This window comes from Erinaceus europaeus, chromosome 13, assembly GCF_950295315.1.
Source record: "Erinaceus europaeus chromosome 13, mEriEur2.1, whole genome shotgun sequence".
Classification (NCBI taxonomy): domain Eukaryota; kingdom Metazoa; phylum Chordata; class Mammalia; order Eulipotyphla; family Erinaceidae; genus Erinaceus; species Erinaceus europaeus.
The window spans coordinates 52993674-53014386 of record NC_080174.1 but is presented as its reverse complement, the minus strand read 5'-3'; the positions used below and the strand labels follow the sequence as shown (position 1 = coordinate 53014386).

Genomic DNA, 20713 nt, shown 5'->3' with positions numbered 1-20713 from the left:
CGTAGAGCCAAATCCTACCTACCCAGTTACGACATTTTCTCTTAACAGCCTTTCCTCTAATGTCCCACTACACTTTCCTCTATATTGCTTTGGGCTAGTTATCAGTTCTCTGCCCTTATAGCCTCTCATACCTAAAAATAAAATCCAAAAAAAAAAAAAAAAACATGTCATCCTCATCTTAAATTTTTCAGTACCTAGTACAGTGTTGGGCATGTTGTTAATACCTAATAAATGTGCTATATGAATGAATGTACATTACAGAATGCAAGGTGCAATGCCAGAATTAGGCATTTTCCATAAAAGAGTATTTTCAACTCTTACAGAAATAGACTTGCAGTGGAATGTCTACTATTTAGCAGCTGAATTCAGATTTGGGGAAGAGCCCAGAAATTGCTACACTTCACAGATGGTCATTTGGAAAAGAAAATAAATGCAGAGAACTTGATTGACTGTTTAATAGTAGCTTACTAACAGGTTAAAATGATTCTCAGGACCAGGCTATAGTTTACCTAGTGGTCAGTGCAATTTACTATGTGTGAGGACCCAGGTTTAAGCCTCTGGCACCACATGGGAGCACATATATAAGGTGAAGTTTCATGAATGGTGTTGTGGTGGTGTGGTATCTTTCCAAGTGGGAGGGAAATAAGTATATAATAGGGATTCTCTTGAGATTTCTATTTGGGTGTGAGACTGGCTTGGCACTTGCTTCCCCTCCACAGGTTCACTATGGTGCAGTCTTCCAGACTGAACAGAAAGCAAATAGTTGGTCGGCATGCCCTTTTACAAGGAGTAGAGTCCACAAGGCTGTAATTGTCCAGGCCACTGTGCTGGACATTTTTTAAACTTGCTCAGGATCTGAGCAGAACTGAGAGGCATCTGGCTTAATGAGAAAACTATAGGAAACTTCCAGTTAGACTCTTTTGTTTGGGCAGATTTTAGACACACTATACACGTATGAACAAGCCTGAGTACTTCTTGGATCAAAAGCCACATTATACGCTTTCAAAGGCACATACAATTTTATTCACTCCTTGTAATTTAAGCCCTAAAAGGAAGTTTAACTTTCCAAAAGAGTTTTCTGTGGAAGTTCATTTTTTAAAACATCTTGCAAAGAGAGATAGAAAGAGATTTCACTGTGCCTGAGAAACTTGCCTGTCATGATCTTTATCCACCAGGTGATACCTTGCCCTGAATGCTACAAGTCGGGCATAATATGCAGGAGCTGGAATAGAGACTGAGCGTGTGCACCGCACATAGGTGTGGCATAACTGGTAAGTTAGCAGCTGGAGCTCATCTGCGGTGAAGCAGTTGTCATCCCACAGGACCTGGTAATGTGAAGGACGGCTGGTTCCCTGGTGAGAGTGTTATTAACGTAGTTAGGGTAAGGGATGACAACCTGAGAGAAGAAGTAGCACCTACTCCTTAGACCCCTGTTATTCCTGTCTAGTACACCTACAGGCAGATACTTAGACCAAAAGATAATAATGCCAGGGTAGGAACACGAGCAAAGTTATATAGCATTTAATAACAAGTCTACTCAAGCTAGGCACTCAATTTGCAAACATCTCCCTATCAAGTAAAATATCTGGACCAGTTTCCAAGTTACCTGAATTCCTGCATGACTACAGAGGTAAAAGTCAAACTCAGAAGGATGTGTGATGGTGCTATCCACTGTAGTACCTGCTGGTACATTGCCACTTTTCCCCACCTATCAGAGCAAACACACACAAAACGGTATAATTAATCATTAAAGTGTCAAACTGAGCTCAGGTTTTTTTGCTTTTAAATTTATATGTTAATTGACAGTGAATTAGGGGTTCGAACCGGGATACTTATGCCGGTCCTTGTGCTTTGCGCTACCTGCGCTTAACCCGCTGCGCTACAGCCCGACTCCCAATCTTATAGTTTATTTAGCTCCTTGTTAACTGTTGTTACCTTCAGCTGAAGATCATGTATCAACGCATGCAAGAACATCTATAAATATAAGAAAGTTTCATACTGGCAAATTCATATAAGAACTTGGGTGTCTAGCCATGTAACTGAGTTCTAATTATTAAAAATTTTTTAAAAATATTTATTTATTTATTTATTCCATTTTGTTGTCCTTGTTGTTTTATTGTTGTTGTTATTATTGATGTCATTGTTGTTGGATAGGACAGAGAGAAATGGAGAGAGACGGGGAAGACAGAGATGGGGAGAGAAAGATAGACACCTGCAGATCTGCTTCACCACCTGTGAAGCAACTCCCCTGCAGGTGGGGAGCCGTGGGCTCGAACCGGGATCCTTATGCCAGTTCTTGTGCTTTGCACCACCTGCGCTTAATCCGCTGTGCAACTGCCCGACTCCCTTAGTTCTAATTCTAGCAGTTTTCCAAAGTGTGATTTAGGTTTATTATTTCTGTAGGATATGTTTAGATACTTTATAGTCAGATTTGAGAAACAATGGATTAATTCAGAGTTAAAATATTTATTTATTTAAGACAGATACAGAGGAAAAGTTACTGAGAAAGATCAGAGCACTGCTTAGCTCTAGCTTATGGTAGTACTGGGGCTTGAACCTGGGGCCTCAGAACTTCAGGCATGAAAGTCTTTTTGCATAACAATTATACTACCTCCCCAGCCAGGGCCTTTATTCAGTAAGTATATATATATTTTTCTTTTGCCACCAGGGTTACTACTGAGGCTAGGTGCCTGCATGATGAAACCACCTCTCTTTGTAGCCACTGGCCTTTTTTCTTTTTCTCTAGGGTTTTCGCTGGGGCTCGGTGTTGGCACTACAGTTCACTACTACTGGTGGCCATTTTTTTTTAAATCTTATTGGATAGGACAGAGAGAAATTGAGAGAGGGGACCGGGTGGTGGTGCACCTGGTTGAGCACACGTGTTACAATGTGCGAGGGCCCGGTTTCTAGCCCAGTCCCCGCCAGCAGGGGGGAAAACTCTGGGAGTGAAGCAGTATTACAGGTTGGCAGTCAGCTGAGGTAAAGAACAAACACCTCATCACAGACCCCTGCAAGCGTCAACCCGGCTTTGACCTAGCACGTTATGATTGGGCCCTCCTCAATCGCTATCGAACAGGCCATGGCCGGTGCGCCACTATGTTCCATCGCTGGGCAGCCAGAGACGACCCGAACTGCCCCTGCGGCTCCAGACAGACTATGACCCACATAGTCAACGACTGCCACCTCTCCAGATTCAAAGGAGGTCTCGAAACTTTACATCAGGCTCAACCTGACGCTGTTGACTGGCTACGGAAGAAGGGCAAACGCTAGAAGAAGAACAGGTGTCTTTCTGTCTCTCTTCCTCTCTATTGCCCTTTCCCTTTCAATTTCTGGCTGTCTCGATCCAATAAATAAATAAAGATAACTGAGAGAGAGAAATTGAGAGATGAGGGGGAGACAGAAAAGGAGAGAGAAAGATAATACACTTGCAGACCTGCTTCACTACTTGTGAAGTTACCCCTGCAGGTGGGAAAGGGGGTGAGGCTTGAACCCAGATCTTTGTGCAATTCCTTGAACTTTGTACCAAGTGCACTTAACTTAACCAGTGCATCACTGCCAGGGCCCCGCCCCCTTTCTTTTATTTGCTAGGGCAGAGAAAAATTGAGAAGGGAGTGAGAAATTGAAAGGGAGGGAGACAAAGTATTTGCAGTATTTGTTTCTCTACTCATGAAGCTTCCCTCCTGAAAGTGGGGAGTAGGGACTCAATCCTGCGTCTTTGTGCATGACAACGTGTGCTTAACCTCCTGGCTCCCAGTAATGTATAACCTTTTTTAAAGTTTTTTTAAAAATTTTATTTATTTATTCTCTTTTTGTTGCCCTTGTTTTATTGTTGTAGTTATTGTTGTTATTGATGTCGTCGTTGTTGAATATGACATATAGAAATGGAGAGAGGAGGGGAAAACAGAGAGGGGGAGAGAAAGATAGACACCTGCAGACCTGCTTCACTGCCTGTGAAGCGACTCCCCTACAGGTGGGGAGCCGGGGCTCGAACCAGGATCCTTATGCCGGTCCTTGTGTTTTGCGTCACGTGCACTTATCCCGCTGTGCCACTGCCCGACTCCCGTAATGTATAATCTTAAATAGGGAGATAAAGTATATAACATTTCCTTTTTAAGTATTCTATTTCTTTCTTATTTTTTTAAAATTTATTTTGCCTCCAGGATTATTGCTGGGGCTGGGTGCCTGCACTACAAATCCATTGCTCCTAGAGGCCATCTTTTTTCCATTATTGTTGCTGTATAGGATACGGAGAAATTGAGAGAGGAGGGAAAGACAGAGAGGGGGAGAAAGATAGACAAGTGCAACTTGCTTCACCACTTGCAAAGCGACCCACCTGCAAGTGGGGAGCCAGGGTCCTGAACCTGGATCCTTATAAGGATACTTGTGTTTCACTTAAACCGGTGCGCTACCGCCCACCCCCTATTTCTTTCTTTTTTATTTATATAACTTTTAAAAATTATCTTTATTTATTAGATAGAGACATCCAGAAATTGAGAGGGTAGGGGGAGACAGAGAGGGAGAAAGACAGAGAGACACCTGCCGCAATGCTTCACCATTCGAATAGCTTTCTCCCTACAGGTGGGGACTAGGGGCTCCGACTGGGTCCTTACCCATTGCAACATGTGTGCTCAACCAAGTGCACCACCACCCAGCCCCAGTACATAACATTTCCCAAATGTATCTGACCACAAAAATTTGTGAGTTAATTTGTTTTTACTTATTATTTTTTATTGAGGGGATTAATGGTTTACAGTAAATACAGTTGTTGATACATTTATAAAATTTCTCAATTTTCTACAAAACACTCCTACCCCCAGCCTGGGTCCTCCTCCACCATCATGCACCAGAATCTGAATGCACACCCTCCCTGGCCCCCAGAGCCCTTTCTTTGCTTTGATGCAAAATACACCAAACCCAGTGCAAGTTCTTGATCTCATTCATGAAGCGAAGTTGAGAAATAATAGCAGAAAGGGGAAATATCCATCATTAATTTAGATTAATTAAACATTAATTAAAAAAAATCTCTTAGGGCTTGGGAGACAGCTCACTCCGTATGGTACATGCCCACATACAGCACCACACGGGAGTACCACGAACGCCACCAGGAAAGCTCCACAGATGGTAGAACAGTGCTGTGATGGAAAAGTGTGTGCACTTGTTGAAATCTGTAGAACATCACACTAAAAAGAGTGAAGTTTACTGTAGCTATATTAAACACTAATAAAAATAAGAAAAGGCAGTGGCTGAATGTGGTCATTCTATGGATAAAAAAATGTAGAATGTAGGGGCTAGACAGTGGCACACCTGGGTGAGTACACATGTCACCATGTGCAAGGACCAGTGTTCCACCTGCAAGGGGGAGCTTTCACTGCAGCTGTCCCGCTTTCTCCCTATCTCTCACTCCCCTTTCAATTTTTCTCTGTCCTGTTAAATAATAAAACAGAAAGAAAGAAAAAAATGTAGGATATATTTTGGGAAATCAGACATATGAGGACATGGTGAAAGATAAAACTAAAATGTTTTGTTTGGGATACCTGAGGAAAACAATGAACACTGTGAGAAATTATTTGGCAGGCAGTGGACTATACATTAAGATTTCTGAGAGATAGACTAGCAACATAAGATCTATATTTTTAAAAAGTCAACTGGGGGGACTCAGGTGGTAGCTCAGTGGGTTAAGCGCACGTGGCCCAAAGCGCAAGGACTGGCAGAAGGATTCTGGTTCGAGTCCGTCTCTCCACCTGCAAGGGAGTCACTTCACAGGTGGTGAAGCAGGTCTGCAGGTGTCTGTCTTTCTCTCTCTCTCTCTGTCTTCCCCTCCTCTCCATTTCTCTCTGTCCTATCCAACAACAACATCAATAACAACAATAATAACTACAACAATAAAAGAACGAGGGCAACAAAAGGGGATAAATAAATATTAAAAATAAATAAATAGTTAACTGGGAGTTGGGTGGTAGCACAGGGGGTTAAGCGCAGGTGGCGCAAAGCGCAAAGACTGCTGTAAGGATCCTGGTTCGAGCCCCTGGCTCCCCACTTGCAGGGGAGTCGCTTCATAGGTTGTGAAGTAGGTCTGCAGGTGTCTAACTTTCTCTCCTCCTCTGTCTTCCCCTCTTCTCTCCATTTCTCTCTGTCTTATCCAACAACAACGACAACAATAATAACTACAACAATAAAACAAGGGGAATACAAAAGGGAATAAATAAATATTTTTTATTTTCATTTTTTAATATTTATTATTGATGTCGTTGTTGTTGGATAGGACAGAGAGAAATGGAGAGGGGGGGAAGACAGAGAGGGGGAGATAAAGATGGACACCTGCAGACCTGCTTCACTGCCTGTGAAGCGACTCCCCTGCAGGTGGGGAGCCAGGGCTCAAACCAGGATCCTTACACCGGTCCTTGCACTTTGCACCACGTGCACTTAGCCCGCTGTGCTACAGCCCAACTCCCAAATAAATATTTTTTAAAAAGTTAACTGTAAGGTCAGTAATGTACTCTGCAGTAGAGAACAGAACTTGCATGTATGTCGTCTCAGGTTTGATCCCCAGTACCACATATCCAAAGCTGAGTGATACTCTCTCTCCCTGTTTCCTTTTTTTTGCCTCCAGGGTTATCTGGGTTATCAGGGTTATCGCTGGAGGTTGGTGCCAGCACTACGAATCCACTGCTCCTGGAGGCATTTTCTCATCTTATTGCATAGCACAGACATAAATTGTGGAGGGGGGGGTTAGAGAGGGAGAGAGACAGACACGCGCAGACCTGCTTCATCTCTGTAAAGTGAACCCCCTGCAGGTGGGGGGGGCGCTCGAATCAGGCTTGAGCATGTCCTTCCACTTTGTACTATGTGCACTTAACCCGGTGCGCCACCACCTGACCCCTATTTTCCCTCTCTCCCTCCCTCCCTTCCTTCCTTCCTTCCTTCCTTCTTTCCTTCTTCTTTTTTGTCTCCAGGGTTATCACTGGGGCTTGGTGTCTGCACTACTAATCCACTACTCCTGGAGGCTATTTTTCCCTTTTGTTGCCCTCGTTGTTTATCATGGTTGTTGTTATTATTACTGTTGCTGTCATTGTTGTTGGATAGGACAGAGAGAAATGGAGAGAGGAGGGGAAGACAGAGAGGGGGAGAGAAAGATAGACACCTGCAGCCCTACTTCACTGCTTGAGAAGCGACCCCCTGCAGGTGGGGAGCCGGGGGCTCGAACCAGGATCCTTATGCCGGTCCGTGAGCTTTGCCACGTGCGCTTAACCCACTGTGCTACCTCCCGGCTTCCCCTTTCTTCCACCTCCCTCCCTCTCTTTCCCTTTCTTCCTTCCTTCCTTCCTTCCTTCCTTCCTTTCCTTTCCTTTCTTTTCTTTTTCTTTCTTTTTTTTTAAATTTTTTAAAAAAATTTTATTTATTTATTCCCTTTTGTTGCCCTTGTTGTTTTATTGTTGTAGTTATTATTGTTGTCATCGTTGTTGGATAGGACAGAGAGAAATGGAGAGAGGAGGTGAAGACAGAGAGGAGGAGAGAAAGACAGACACCTGCAGACCTGCTTCACCACCTGTGAAGCGACTCCCCTGCAGGTGGGGAGCCGGGGTTCGAACCAGGATTCTTATGCCGGTCCTTGTGCTTTGCGCCACCTGCGCTTAACCCGCTGCGCTACAGCCCGACTCCCTCCTTTCTTTCTATCTTTCTTTCTTTCTTTCTTTCTTTCTTTCTTTCTTTCTTTCTTTCTTTCTTTCTTTCTTTCTTCCTTCCTTCCTTCCTTCTTTCCTTCCTTCCTTCCTTTCTTTCTAAAACAATGAGAAAGAGAGGGGGAGAGAACCACATTATCACCCTGTCATATGTGATGTTGGAGTTCGAATTGGGGACCTCCTGCTTGAGGGTCCAATGCTTTAGCCACTGCATCATCTCCCAGGCCACTCTATTTACTTGTTTATTAATGAGAGACAAACAGGAGAAGAGAGAAAGAACCATAGCATCACCTGGCACATGTGATGCAGGGATAAAACTCAGGACTTCACGATGGAGATTCCAATGCTTTATCCACTGTGCCACCTCCCAGGCCTCCAATCAGTCTCTTTTTCATTTCATTAATTAACTAAAAGTAAAAACAAAGAGGTAGCCTTGCAGGTGAGGGGGAAAAGGAAAGAGGGCGATTTCTAGGACTCCCCATAAATACAGAAAAGTTCCACTAGGGCAGAGGAAACACACCAGAGGAAGAACTAAAGCAGGGGACTTCAGGGGAGAACTCTAGAGAATTGTGGCCAATTGTTTATTAGGGAGTGGGGGGATCAGGAAAGGAGAAACATTTAAAGATAATTCTGAAGTTTCTAAGTTAGACAACTTAATACACAGTGCTGCCAAGTAAAAAAAGAAAACTTGGGTGGGGAGGGGAGGAGGGAGGAAAAGTGTTTGGATGAGGATGAAACAATAAGCAGAAAGAAGGCTTAGACATGTTTTGCTGTGGATGATTGTATCAGTGGTGCCAAATATTTCTATGTCACTTTTAAATACAGGATTATATATCCCTGCCCAATTAACTCAGGAATAGCTATGTAACTTGCTTTGGCTGGTAAAATGTGACCTGAGCCGTGCTAATTCTGAGCAGAGGCTTAAAGAGTGTGTAGCTTTTTATCCCTCTGCAATAATGATCGAAAATGTTCAAATATTGCATGTACAAACTATTGTATTTACTGTTGAATGTAAAACATTAATTCCCCAATAAAGAAATAAAAAATATAATATAAAAAAAAGAAAATGTTCAAATACAAGCATCTCTGTTAACCTAGGCTTCAAAGGGAGGATAGTAGGGTCATAGCTGCTGAAGAGCCACAATAAATGTTTAATGTGAGGGAAAAAACAATAACAAAAACAAATAAACAATAACCCAAATCTCTGTAAGTCACCAGGACTTTATACAATTTTTTAAATTAATGTGACAGTCCACCTATCCTGAGTGATATAATTCCTACAGAACATCCAAGAAAATATACTGGGGGTGGAGGTACATAGCATAATGGTTATGCAAAGGCATTCTCATGCCTGAGGCTCCAAGGCCCCAGGTTCAATCCCTCGTACCACCATCAGTCAGAGCTGAGCAGTGCACTGGTACAAAATAAAGTTAAATAAATAAATAATACACCTAAAATAGACCTATTAGCTTTTTCCAAAACAGAGACCCCAAATCTCATCTGCTATACTTCTGCCTTTAGGTTCCTGATTATTAAACAATTTGTTCTGCTTTATATCTTAATTCTTTTTCAGCCACCAAGTTGCAGATGCTACTATGGCGCCAGCCTTCACTGGGCAGGCAACCTCACCAATATGTCCTGGAATCCCACCTACCCAGAGCCCTGTCCCACTAGGGAAAGATAGGGACATGCTGGGAGTATGGATCGACCTGCCAATGCCCATGTTCAGCGGAGAAGCAATTACAGAAGCCAGACCTTCCAGCTTCTGCATGATCCTGGGTCCATGCTCCCAGAAGGGTAAAGAATAGGAAAGCTTTGGGTGGGGGTATAGCATAATGGTTATGCAAAGAGACTTTCATGCCTGAGGCTCTCAAGTCCCAGGTTCAATCCCCCACACCCCCATAAGCCAGAGCTGAGCAGTGCTCTGGTAAAAAAAAAAAAAAAAAGAAAAAGAATAGGAAAGGTTTCAAGGGCGGAGATGGGATATGGAACTCTGGTGGTGGGTATTGTACCCCTTTTATCCTATGGTCTTGTCAATATTTTTTATTTTATAAATAAACTTTTAAGAATTAAAAATATAAATTAAATAATTCCTTCAAAAAAAGAAAAAAATATACTGGTAAATAATCAGAAATGAAGTTTAAGAGCTGCACAAAAAATCTTGGGGCTGGAAATACAGATTTAGAAATCTAAAAGCAAGTGAGTGAGTATAGGAAAGTGGGTGAGTACAGAATGGGAGAAGATCTTTACATGCCATACATCAGACAAGAGGCTAATAACCAAAATATATAAAGATCTCACAAAACTCAGCAACAAAAAAACAAAAACAAACAAAAAAAGAAAAAGACCCCATCAAAAAATGGGAGAGGATATAAACAGAATATTCTCCATAGAAGAGATTCAAAAGGTCAACAAATGTGAAAAAATGCTCCAACTCATTGATTGTCAAAGAAATGTAAATAAAAACAACAATGAGGAAGTCTGGCAGTAGCATAGCAGGTTAAGCGCAAGGTAAGAAGCGCAAGGACTGGCTTAAGGAGCCGGGTTCGAGCCCCCCCTCCCCAGCTCCTCATCTGGGGAGTCGCTTTACAAGCGGTGAAGCAGGTCTGCAGGTGTCTTTCTCTCCCCCCTCTGTCTTCCCCTCCTCTCTCCATTTCTCTCTGTCCTATGCAACAACGATAATATCAACAACAACAACATTAATGACTACAACAACAAAAAAAAACAAGGGCAACAAAAGGGGGAAAAAAGACAACAATGAGATACCACATCACTTCTGGAAGAATGCCATACATCAGAAAAGGTAGCAGCAACAAATGCTGGAGAGGTTGTGGGGACAAAGGAACCCTCTTGCACTGATGGTGAGAATGTAAATTGGTCCAATCCCTGTGGAAAGTAGTCTGGAGAGCCCTCACAAGGCTAGAAGTGGACCTACCCCATGACACTGCAATTCCTCTCCTGGGGATATATCCTAAGGAACCCAACACACCTACCCAAAAAAATTTGTGTATACCTATGTTCTAGCAGCACAATTTGTAATAGCCAAAACCTGGAAGCAACCCAGGTGTCCAACAACAGATGAATGGTTGAGAAAGTTGTGGTATATATACACGATGGAATACTACTCAGCTATTAAAAATGGTGAATTCACCTTCTTTACCCCATCTTGGATGGAGCTTGAAGAAATCATGTTAAGTGAGATAAGTCAGAAAGAGAAGGATGAATATAGGATGATCTCACTCAGACAAAAACTGAAAAACAAAATCAGAGCTAAGCAGAACCTGGACTGGACCTGGTGTATTGCAACAAAGTAAGACTCTGGGGCTGGGGGGAAGGGTTCAGGTCCTGGAACATGATAGCAGAACAGGAGGACTTAGTGGGGGTTGAATTGTTATGTAGAAAACTGGGAAATGTTACACATGGTACAAACTGTTGTATTTTACTGTCAACTGTAAAACATTAATCACCTAATAAAGAAAGTTAAAAAAGAAGAGTGAGTGAAATTAAAGGCAGTAGAAATTGAGAAGAAAAGGGGGAAGATATATGGAATGCCAGGAATCACTGGTATTTAAAAGAAAAAGGAAGGAAGAGGAGTCAAGAGAAGCCTAGGTAAAAAGGTGGATAGTGAACTTGGGGAAAGTCACATTACCATGACCATAGAAGGCAACTATCTTAAGTGTTGCAAAGAGATGGGTATAAGAACCTCACAAGGTATTATTGCTGGATTTGAAATGAGTAAATTACTATACAGAATTTGAGTATTATAGTCATAGAAATCAAAGTCAGGCTACAGAAAATTGAAGTATAATGTGAGCAAGTACTTTTTTATTTCCTAAAATGTTGACTATGAAAGGAAGAAAAGAGTCAGCCAGGAGATAGAATGGTGAGTGGGTTGAGTATGAAACTTAAGTTCATGAAGTCCTGAGTCTGATCTCCATCACCACACGTGGCAGAGTGATGTTATGGTTCTCTCTCATTGACTAAATCTTAAAAAGAAGGACTAGGACTGTCAGTCTTGAAAGCTTAGCAGTAGCATTGGATGGTAAAGAGCAAAGGTATGGAAGAGGTAGAGAGAAGACAATGCAGTTAAGAGTTGAGAGAATTTGTACTAGTAGGGCTTATTTCAAAGACAGTATTTTGAATCTAAGTTGATTGGTGGACCTGGAGCCTAAGGAAAACACCAGAATTTTCCTTCTTTTTCTTTTTTTCTTTTTACCAGAGCACTGCTCAGCTCTGTCTTTTTGTATAACCATAACACTATCTCCTTAACCCCAGAGTTTTCTAATGATTCAGAAAACAAAAATAACTGCTTAATTTTGAATTAGAGGCCAAAAGTGAGGTTGTACCAAAAATAATGGGAGTGACCTACAAGTTTAGGCAACAGAAAGAATTGAGTCTCTCTGGGGATGGATCAGGCAGGACTTGGTAAAGATGAAGTAATGTCATTAGAAATACCATAGAAGTCAAGTCATCCAGGGGTTGGGCAGCAGTGCAGAGGGTTAAGTGCATGTGGCACAAAGCCAGTGTAAGGATCCCGTTCGAGCCCCGGGCTCCCCACGTGCAGGGAAGTCACTTCACAGGCGGTGAAGCAGGTGTGCAGGTGTCTGTCTTTCTATCCCCCTCTCTCTCTTCCCCTCCCCTCTTCATTTATCTCTGTCCTATTCAACAACAAAGACATCACTAACAACAACAATAATAACTACAACAATAAAACAACAAGGGCAACAAAAGGGGGAAAATAAAATAAAAAAAAAAGTCAAGTCATCCAATATTATATACCTGCGACCTCTCTAGTTAATGTTAAATACATACATATATACATATCAGATATATGTACTACATAAATACATATCAGATTATAAACAGATAGATTACACAAAGTGTCTTTTACCAAGGACAAGAAACTATACCCAAAATTAACACTAATTTACTAACTTAAACTATAGCAACTCTGTGAAACTTTTAAAAAATTTTTACCACAAGGGTTCTCATGATTGCATTGTTCTTAGTGAACTGTTTTTTTTTTTTTTAATTTTTCTTTACATAGAGGATAAAAGGCAGAGAGGGAGAGAGAGAGAGAGAGAGAGAGAGAGAGAGAAGGACACTACAACTCTGTTCTACTGATTATGAAGCTTTCCCTTTGCATGGTGCTTTTAAGTGGTGACTGATGGGCTCAAATCCAGGCCTGTATGCATGTAAGGTGTGCAGCTGCAGAGTCCCAGTACCTATATATTGGTTTTTAAATATTTATTTATTTTCCCTTTTGTTGCCCTTGTTTTTTTACTGTCGTTGTAGTTATTATTATTGTTGTTCAGTAATTATGTCTTCGTTTTTAGATATGACAGAGAGGAATGGAGAGAGGAGGGGAGACGGGGGGGGGAGAGAAAGATAGACACCTGCAGGCTTTATGTGCATAACCCGCTGCGCTACTGCTCTACTCCCTATGTATTTTTTTTACATTTATTTATTTTCCCTTTTGTTGCCCTTGTTGTTTATCGTTGTTGTTGTTATTGCTGTCATTGTTGTTGGATAGGACAGCGAGAAATGGAGAGAGGAGGGGAAGACAGAGGGGGTGAGAAAGGCACCTGCAGACCTGCTTCATTGCCTGTGAAGCGACTCCCCTGAAGGTGGGGAGCCAGGGGCTGGAACCGAAATCCTTACGCCGGCCTTTGCACTTTGCGCCACCTGTGCTTAACCCACTGATCTACGCCTGACTCCCCTATGTATTGTTTTTATAACATTTTACTGAGCTAGTAAGCAGGACATCATAAATTCTGTTCTAAGTCTGTATCCTCAGTATCTCCTGCACTGACGCAAAATTATTTGGAAGATAAATTATTATTTTTTAATGTTTATTTATTTATTCCTTTTATTGCCCTTGTTGTCTTATTGTTGTAGTTATTATTGTTGTTGTTGTTATTGATGATGTTGTTGGATAGGACAGAGAGAAATGGAGAGACGAGGGGAAGACACAGAGGGGGAGAGAAAAATATACACCTGCAGACCTACTTCACCACCTGTGAAGCAACTCTCCTGCAAGTGGGGAGCCAGGGGCTCAAACTGGGATCCTTAACTTGGTCCTTGTGCTTTGTGTCACGTGCGCTTAACCTGCTGCACTACCGCCCGACTCCCCTAGAAATTATTCTTTATATCCTGGAACTACTGGCAGCTCTGGCAGCAAAAGGCAATAAATTCAAATAGCTAAGCCTTCTTTATGTAGGCTGCCTACAACCATAATATATTAGGCATGTTTCTTTTTTTTTTTAATTATATTTTTATTTTGATAGAGACAGCCAGAAATTGAGAAGAATGGGGAGGTAGAGAGGAAGTAAAACAGAGAGACACCTGCAGCCCTGCTTCACCACTTGTGAAGCTTTCCCTCTGTGGGTGAGGACTGGGGGCTCAAACCCAGGTCCTTGAGCACTGTGATGATTAGGTATGTTTCTGATCTCCACTCTAAACTCTGTAAGTCAAAAGAAAGCCTCTGCCAATTTGACCACTTATTCTAGCATAACATCCAATTTTGGAATTAACAAAGACTAAAACACCACCCACCCACCTCCCACCCCCTGCAAAACAAAACTCTCTAGAAACCAGCATAACTGCCACACAAGAGAAGCAGTCAGTCTTCAGTCCTTTATCACTAAGAACTGATCATCTAGGCTCAACCTAGAGTTGTTGTTAGGTTATTATGATGCATTTCTGACTACAGAAAAATTGTATATATGTTCACACAAAAACATATTCACGCATGTCTGATAATAAAGCTTAGCCTATGCTTTCTTACCCTTTCTGTTTTATCTGCACAGAAGAGTCGTGTGTGGTGTCTTTTCTGCACCACAATATAAGTTATTCCTGGTCGATAATCTTCTTCCAAGCTAATGCATGCCTTTCGAATTGCTATTAGTTCTGGCCAAGCTACCTAGGAGTCAGAAATGGAGTGACGTTTAATTGAGAAACCCCCTGGTATCTCTCAGATCTGCTTTACCCAGAGTGGCAAATAGGAGGAAACTCCTAGAGACACCTAGAAATCCCAGAAGGCAACTGTAAGATAATGCGTACCTGTTTCATTTGTCCCTCAGATACCCCTCCACGGTAATAGATGATCCTTGTGGGTTTGAAGCGTGTGGATTTGTAGAACTGGATCAACAACTCTCGAACCATGTTAGTAAGGTCTTGGATTACCTCCTGACTATAGAGGAGCTCCTGCGAGATCTCCTGGCGGGAGGTCTGCACCCGAACCGTGGCACAGTACCGGCTGGGGTGGCCATCCATACTGCCAACCACAGCAGCAATGGAAGGTTTCTTCCCATCTCCTGCTGGGGGGTGTGTGACATCTGCTCCCAGGAAGATGACGGGCTGCTGGAATACTGAGGGCCTGCTCAGATTTAAGCAGATATTGCCTCTTAGACATATAAATGAAGATGATGGGTTAAGTCAGCTCATAAGAAGCAATCACAGTTTTTAAAGCAAGAATAAAGACTTGTGACATTGGAAGAGTAACTATTAATGTTGAAAATATGTATTCTATGTGATTCAGAAATTCTTTTTTTTAATTAAAAAAATTTGTTTTGTAATTCAGAAATTCTACTTCTGAATATATACACTCAAGTCCAACAAAAATTTCAAGAACTGCATAATGAATATAAAAAAAATCTACCAATGGTAAACTAGATTAAATTTTTGGTATATTCATATATTGACACAATATAAGCAATGAAAAGAATAGACTACCACTTAATGCAGCAACAGGCATGAATCTGAGACATAATATTGATCAAAAGCAGACAGACAGTTAACATGATTCCCTCAAACTCCATCCAACATCTTAAAGCAAGTACAAAAAAGAAAAAGGGGAAAACATAAACTAAAACTTGAACTGGGATTGGAGTATTTTGTCAGCAAAGAATCCTGCTGACAAAAGGCAGAGTGGGGGTAGGAGGAGGCTTTGGGGCCCTGTGCATGATGGCAGAAACGACCTAAGTTAGGGGGTGAGAGTGTTTTAGAGACACCTAGCATAGGGACATGAGAAATTGTACCTGTGTGCCAACAACTGTACTGTAAACCATTAATACTCTAATAAAATGATTTTTAAAAAAACAGGAAGAAGATAGACACAAAACAGTACACATTTTTAGGGTGGGAAATGATTCACTTGGTGGAGTACACAAGTGATTTGAGCCCTTGGCTACCACATAAGAACACCCGCATGGAGAAAGCTTCATAAACTTCAGAAGCAGTACTGAGGTGTCTCTCCTCTCTCTGTGTATGTCTCTCTCTTTCTTCCTCTCTCTTTTACCCTCTATCTTAATGGGGAAAGAAGCCTGAGGGGAGTGGAGGAACTGTGCAGGCATAGAGCCCCAGCAATAATCCTGGTGACCAAACAAAACAAGTAGTGTACACTGTGTACACTGTGTAGTTACATTTTTTTGAAGTTCAAAAATAGGCAACATTAGTCTGTCAAAGTTAGAACAATGGTCATCTCTGAGAGTTATCTTATAGTGAGACACCATAAGGAAGTCTAATGAGGTGCTGGGAATACTGTCTTAACTTGGGTGGTGATTACATGAGTGTTTATATACATATGCTTATTAGAAAGTAATCATAATGCATCATTGAGACTTGTGTGCTTTACCATAAAGTATGTAAGTTAATTCTTCATAAAAAAGTAGAGAGAAAAAGTTCAGAAACTTACCTTTGATGAGGTACAAGCACGTTGTTAATTCCTCCAAGCTTTGCATTTATCTTCAGGCAAAGGTTGGAAAGGGTTTGGGGTGAGGTCTTCACTACATTTTTTACCTGAACACACTGAGTGGCCATACCCAGAAGGGTATCTCCAACACGCTTCACTTCAGCTATAAAAATAATGTTAAAATAGTCTTTGAATTACTAGGAATAGAGAGAAGAACTACATTAACACTTACAGAATGCTATTATAGAGTGTGTACTGTACTCAATCCTTTTAACCTGTGTCATCTCCTAATCCACCTCCCCAAGGTATTTTCCAATGTGAATAAGTCCTCCTCCTCTCGTTTATTTATTTATTTATTCATTTATTTATTTATTTAATTTATTTTACCAGAGCACTAATCAGCTTTGGCTTATGGTGGTGCAGGGGATTGAATCTGGGACTTTGGAGCCTTAGCATGAGAGTCCCTTTGCATAACCATTATGCTATCTACCCCCACCCCACCCCTTTCTTGTTTTTTTAATGGGGTGCCAGGGAGCAAACTGGCACTGAACAGAGCCACTTCTACGGGGCTCCCCTGGGGCAAATTTTTATTCTTCTTAAAATTTATTTTATTATTTTGAGAGAGAAAGAGAGAAAGAAAGAAAGGAGACAGGGAGAAGTGAGCATAGTGAGAGGAAACATACCATAGTACCACTTCACCATCCATGGAGGTTCAATGTGGCTCAAACTCAGGGCCTCATGCACAATAAGGTGTGTGCTCTACTGTGTGAGCTATCTCCCAGTCCTTCTCTTCTTCTTCTCCCTTCTGTAGCTCTTGAAGCATTCTATTTCCTTTATTCTTATCTGCCTCCCACCATTCGCTTAGATCCTATGATGCCCTTTCCCACAAAACTGGTCTAGCAACTGCATCAGCAGGCCAAGATTTTTTTCCCCACCTACTTTTGTTTAAACACTACAGATAAATATAAGGAAACAAAAGAAGCCAATTCAGAGAGGGTTGAAGACATTTTTTAAAGTTCAAAAGGCTGTTTGTGAGTTTCTAAATCAGTTACTTAGATGATAGCCAGAAGAATTTTGTATCGTTCTTCTTATTCCTGAAAGTGGTAGGCTTCCCTCCTCTTCCCTTTTCTGATACTACTAAATGCTTTTCTCCAAACAGTTCAGTTCTCTCTGCCTTGGAATTTATGGTAGAATTGCACTGACTGTCCCAGTCTTTATTCCCATTGCTTTTTCTGGTGCCAGCCCCACCTTTCCTATTCAGATCGGGAAAAGCCACGCAGCTGGTGGAAGGCAAGGAATTGCATATATAGGGAGCCAGGTGGTAGCACACCTGGTTAAGAGCTCACATTACAGTGCGGAAGGACCCAAATTCAAGTCCCCGGTCCCCACCTGCAGGGGGGAAGCTTCACAAGTGGTGAAACAGGGCTTGCAAGTATCTCAGCTTCTCTCTGTCTCTATCCAATAGTAAGTAATTAAAAAAAATTAAGAAAAGAAAAAAGAAACTGCAGATATAGACTCCTCTCTACAACGTTTCAAAGGTTCCACCAACTGAGGCTTTTGGCCACTAAGAGTTGGGTTGTTTGTGGCTGAAGCAAAACCTAGTTTATCCTGACTACCAGATCTACTACTTGAAATTAGCCCTTCTTCAAGATTAAAAGGATCCATACCATATACTGGTGTCTTTCCAGGTAAGATAACCACTATGAGCTGTAGGCCCACGTAAGTCATTTTCAGATGTTTAAACATGGGCTCCACACTGTCTGCACCTTGTGCATATTTGCAGAAACATGGTTGACCTTGGATGGGCATTCCTGCATCCTTCGAGATTTTACGAAGCTGGTCGGTGAAACTCCTATTAAAACAGAACTATTGGTCCAATCTTTTCATTTGTCATCACATTCTTAGATTACATTTATTTCCCTCTAAGATGTTTCTTTTTAGCTCTTTAAACTCTCGGTGAAAATTTGAAAGAAACAAACAAACAAAAAATTTCAACTGATCATCAAAAGGAGATTAGTTGTGGTATCACTTATTGTTTTGAAGTTTTAAATAGTTATACATAAATTAGGCCCAATTAGTGACTTGAAAATCTTCAAATAAGTAACTCAGGACTAAAGTAAAGTGAACAGGTAACATGTAATCTAAAAAGCCTGGGACAAGAATAGCTAGCTAAGTTTCTATTCAAGTAAGAACATGGAAACAAACACACTGTGTATTTAGTATATTTAGAATTACATTCAAACTGGTAACAAACTTGATTCAGTAACAGTTTTAAATGAAATATCACTAGAAATAATTGTGAAATTAAAATTTTTAGATTTAAGAATTTACTTCAATCTTCAGAATAATGTATTTTGTGCATTTGTCAATATTTTATAGGTCTCCTTTCTTTTTTCCTATCTAGTTTTTTTCCATCTTTCTTACTTTCTTTATATAGGTAGTTGCATCTGTAAGGGTAAGACATGAACCAATGATTTCACTCAGTGACACTGCAGTAAAACACACTAGTAACTTATCTTGATTCGAAGTGAACTTGTTTTTATCTTAGCTGAAAAGATGCAATTAGTATCAAGGGAAACGTCACTTAGAACACAAAAATTTGCCAACTGGCACCACTTTTGCCTGGCTAGTCACAAATTTCTGCTCTAAATATAAGGAAGCTGAGTCAGGTTCTTAACATAGTTCTCAAGTTTACAATTTTCTATAATACAAGGTCTTTTCCCTATAGTCAGATGGTGTCACTGTAGGAGTGAGGGGTCTAGTGCCAATGTTCACAGCACATTCACATCAAGATGGCATTTTTATATCTGGAAATGATATTACTAAGCTGAAAATAAGAAGGTACTCACTTTAGTAAATCTTCCCTACATTGTTTCTGAGGCGCAAAACAAGCAACTGCCCAAACTTTAATTTCAATGCCAGCATAAAACTGCTTTCCTCGCATGTCCCAGACACCCTGGTTGGGTGTGGCTACTGTTTTATTCTTAAAAAAACAAACATAAAAGAAACAAAAGAAAAGAGAAAAGACATTACAATCTAAGGCCATTTTTAAGTTGATGAGGGGATAAACTTAATTAGCCAAGAGATAAAAATCAATAATGTGCCAAACTATGGATAAATTCAGTGTGCTGTAGTAGTTAAAAACAAAAAACAAAAAAAACCCAGGTTTACTCTCATTTTGATTAGTTGCTGGAAGTAGTTTGTTAATAAAATAAAATAAAATAAAATAAAATAAAATAAAATAAAATGCTTACCCGGCCTCCGTATTGCAACATTGGTGCTGGAAGTACCCTGCCTGTGAGCTCTGTCATTTCATTGTGGACAACAATACCAAATTCTTTAAGGTATGGATCAGGTCCACCCACCATGCTGTTACTCTTCACCTAAAGAACAGGAAAGCCTGCATATATAGAAGCCAAACAGTAACTGTGTTCTATCACAAGTATTCTATTTTTTTTTAATCTTAAAGTTAGCTTATCTTAAAGAGCACCCCTTTACTGACCAGTCTACTGATTTCTTCCTGCCTGTCAGGAGCAGATCTTGCTGTGGCTTTGATCATCGTGGAAGTCTGATTGTCTGTAAGCTTCTTTATACATCGTTGTCCTGCCACTATATTACAGACCTACCAAGAGGCAAAGAAGAATTAATTTGTGTTTAAGTCTTTGCCAGATTGTATCTCCATTTCCTCCCAAGTGCAAGCACTGTTGTTATATAGTAAGCTATTAAAATATTTTACAATTTAATTTTACCATGAATTAAAAAAATGACTTTTAGAAATATTTACCAAAGAAATAAGTTTAGCTTACCTCAAGTGGCAAGTATGTATGTTTTTGTTCTTGTCCCACTTGGAGACAGGGAAGATGAGGGTATTTCAACTGCAGACTATACTTTTGCTTGAAATATTGAGCTACTGTACATTCCATGGCTTGGCCATTTTCTAGCTGTAAAGGAAAACTATAGGAGAGTGTCTTTTTTAGAACATTTCTCAGTCTTTCTTTTTTTTTTTTTTAAGTTTTGTTTTATTGTTGTAGTTATTATTGTTGTTGTTATTGATGTCATTATTGTTGGATAGGACAGAGAGAAATGGAGAGGGGAGGGGAAGACAGAGAGGGGGAGAGAAAGATAGACACCTGCAGACCTGCTTCACCACCTATGAAGCAACCCCCCTGCAGGTGGGGAGCTAGGGGCTTGAACCGGGATCCTTATGCCGGTCCTTGCGCTTTGCACCATGTGCGCTGAACCTGCTGCACTACCGCTGGACTCCCCTCAGTCTCTTTTTTTCCTAAACAAGCAACAAAATTCTATTAACATTTTCTACCTTGATCAGCCACTACAAAAAAAC

The 20713-nt window shown here is 40.9% G+C and overlaps 1 protein-coding gene across 1 annotated transcript in view; it reads right to left on the bottom strand.

Annotated features, from left to right (window-relative positions):
* The window catches only part of AGO4 (argonaute RISC component 4), a 57967-nt gene that overhangs the window by 5592 nt on the left and 31662 nt on the right, over window positions 1-20713 (bottom strand). The window contains exons 8-17 of the mRNA XM_060205874.1: window positions 20178-20325; window positions 19874-19993; window positions 19626-19754; window positions 19221-19354; window positions 18039-18223; window positions 16375-16534; window positions 14742-15057; window positions 14467-14601; window positions 1607-1708; window positions 1153-1352 (exon numbers count right to left, since the gene is read on the bottom strand). Of these exons, the coding sequence (XP_060061857.1) occupies window positions 1153-1352; window positions 1607-1708; window positions 14467-14601; window positions 14742-15057; window positions 16375-16534; window positions 18039-18223; window positions 19221-19354; window positions 19626-19754; window positions 19874-19993; window positions 20178-20325 (1629 nt within the window). The remainder of the gene's footprint in view (window positions 1-1152; window positions 1353-1606; window positions 1709-14466; window positions 14602-14741; window positions 15058-16374; window positions 16535-18038; window positions 18224-19220; window positions 19355-19625; window positions 19755-19873; window positions 19994-20177; window positions 20326-20713) is intronic.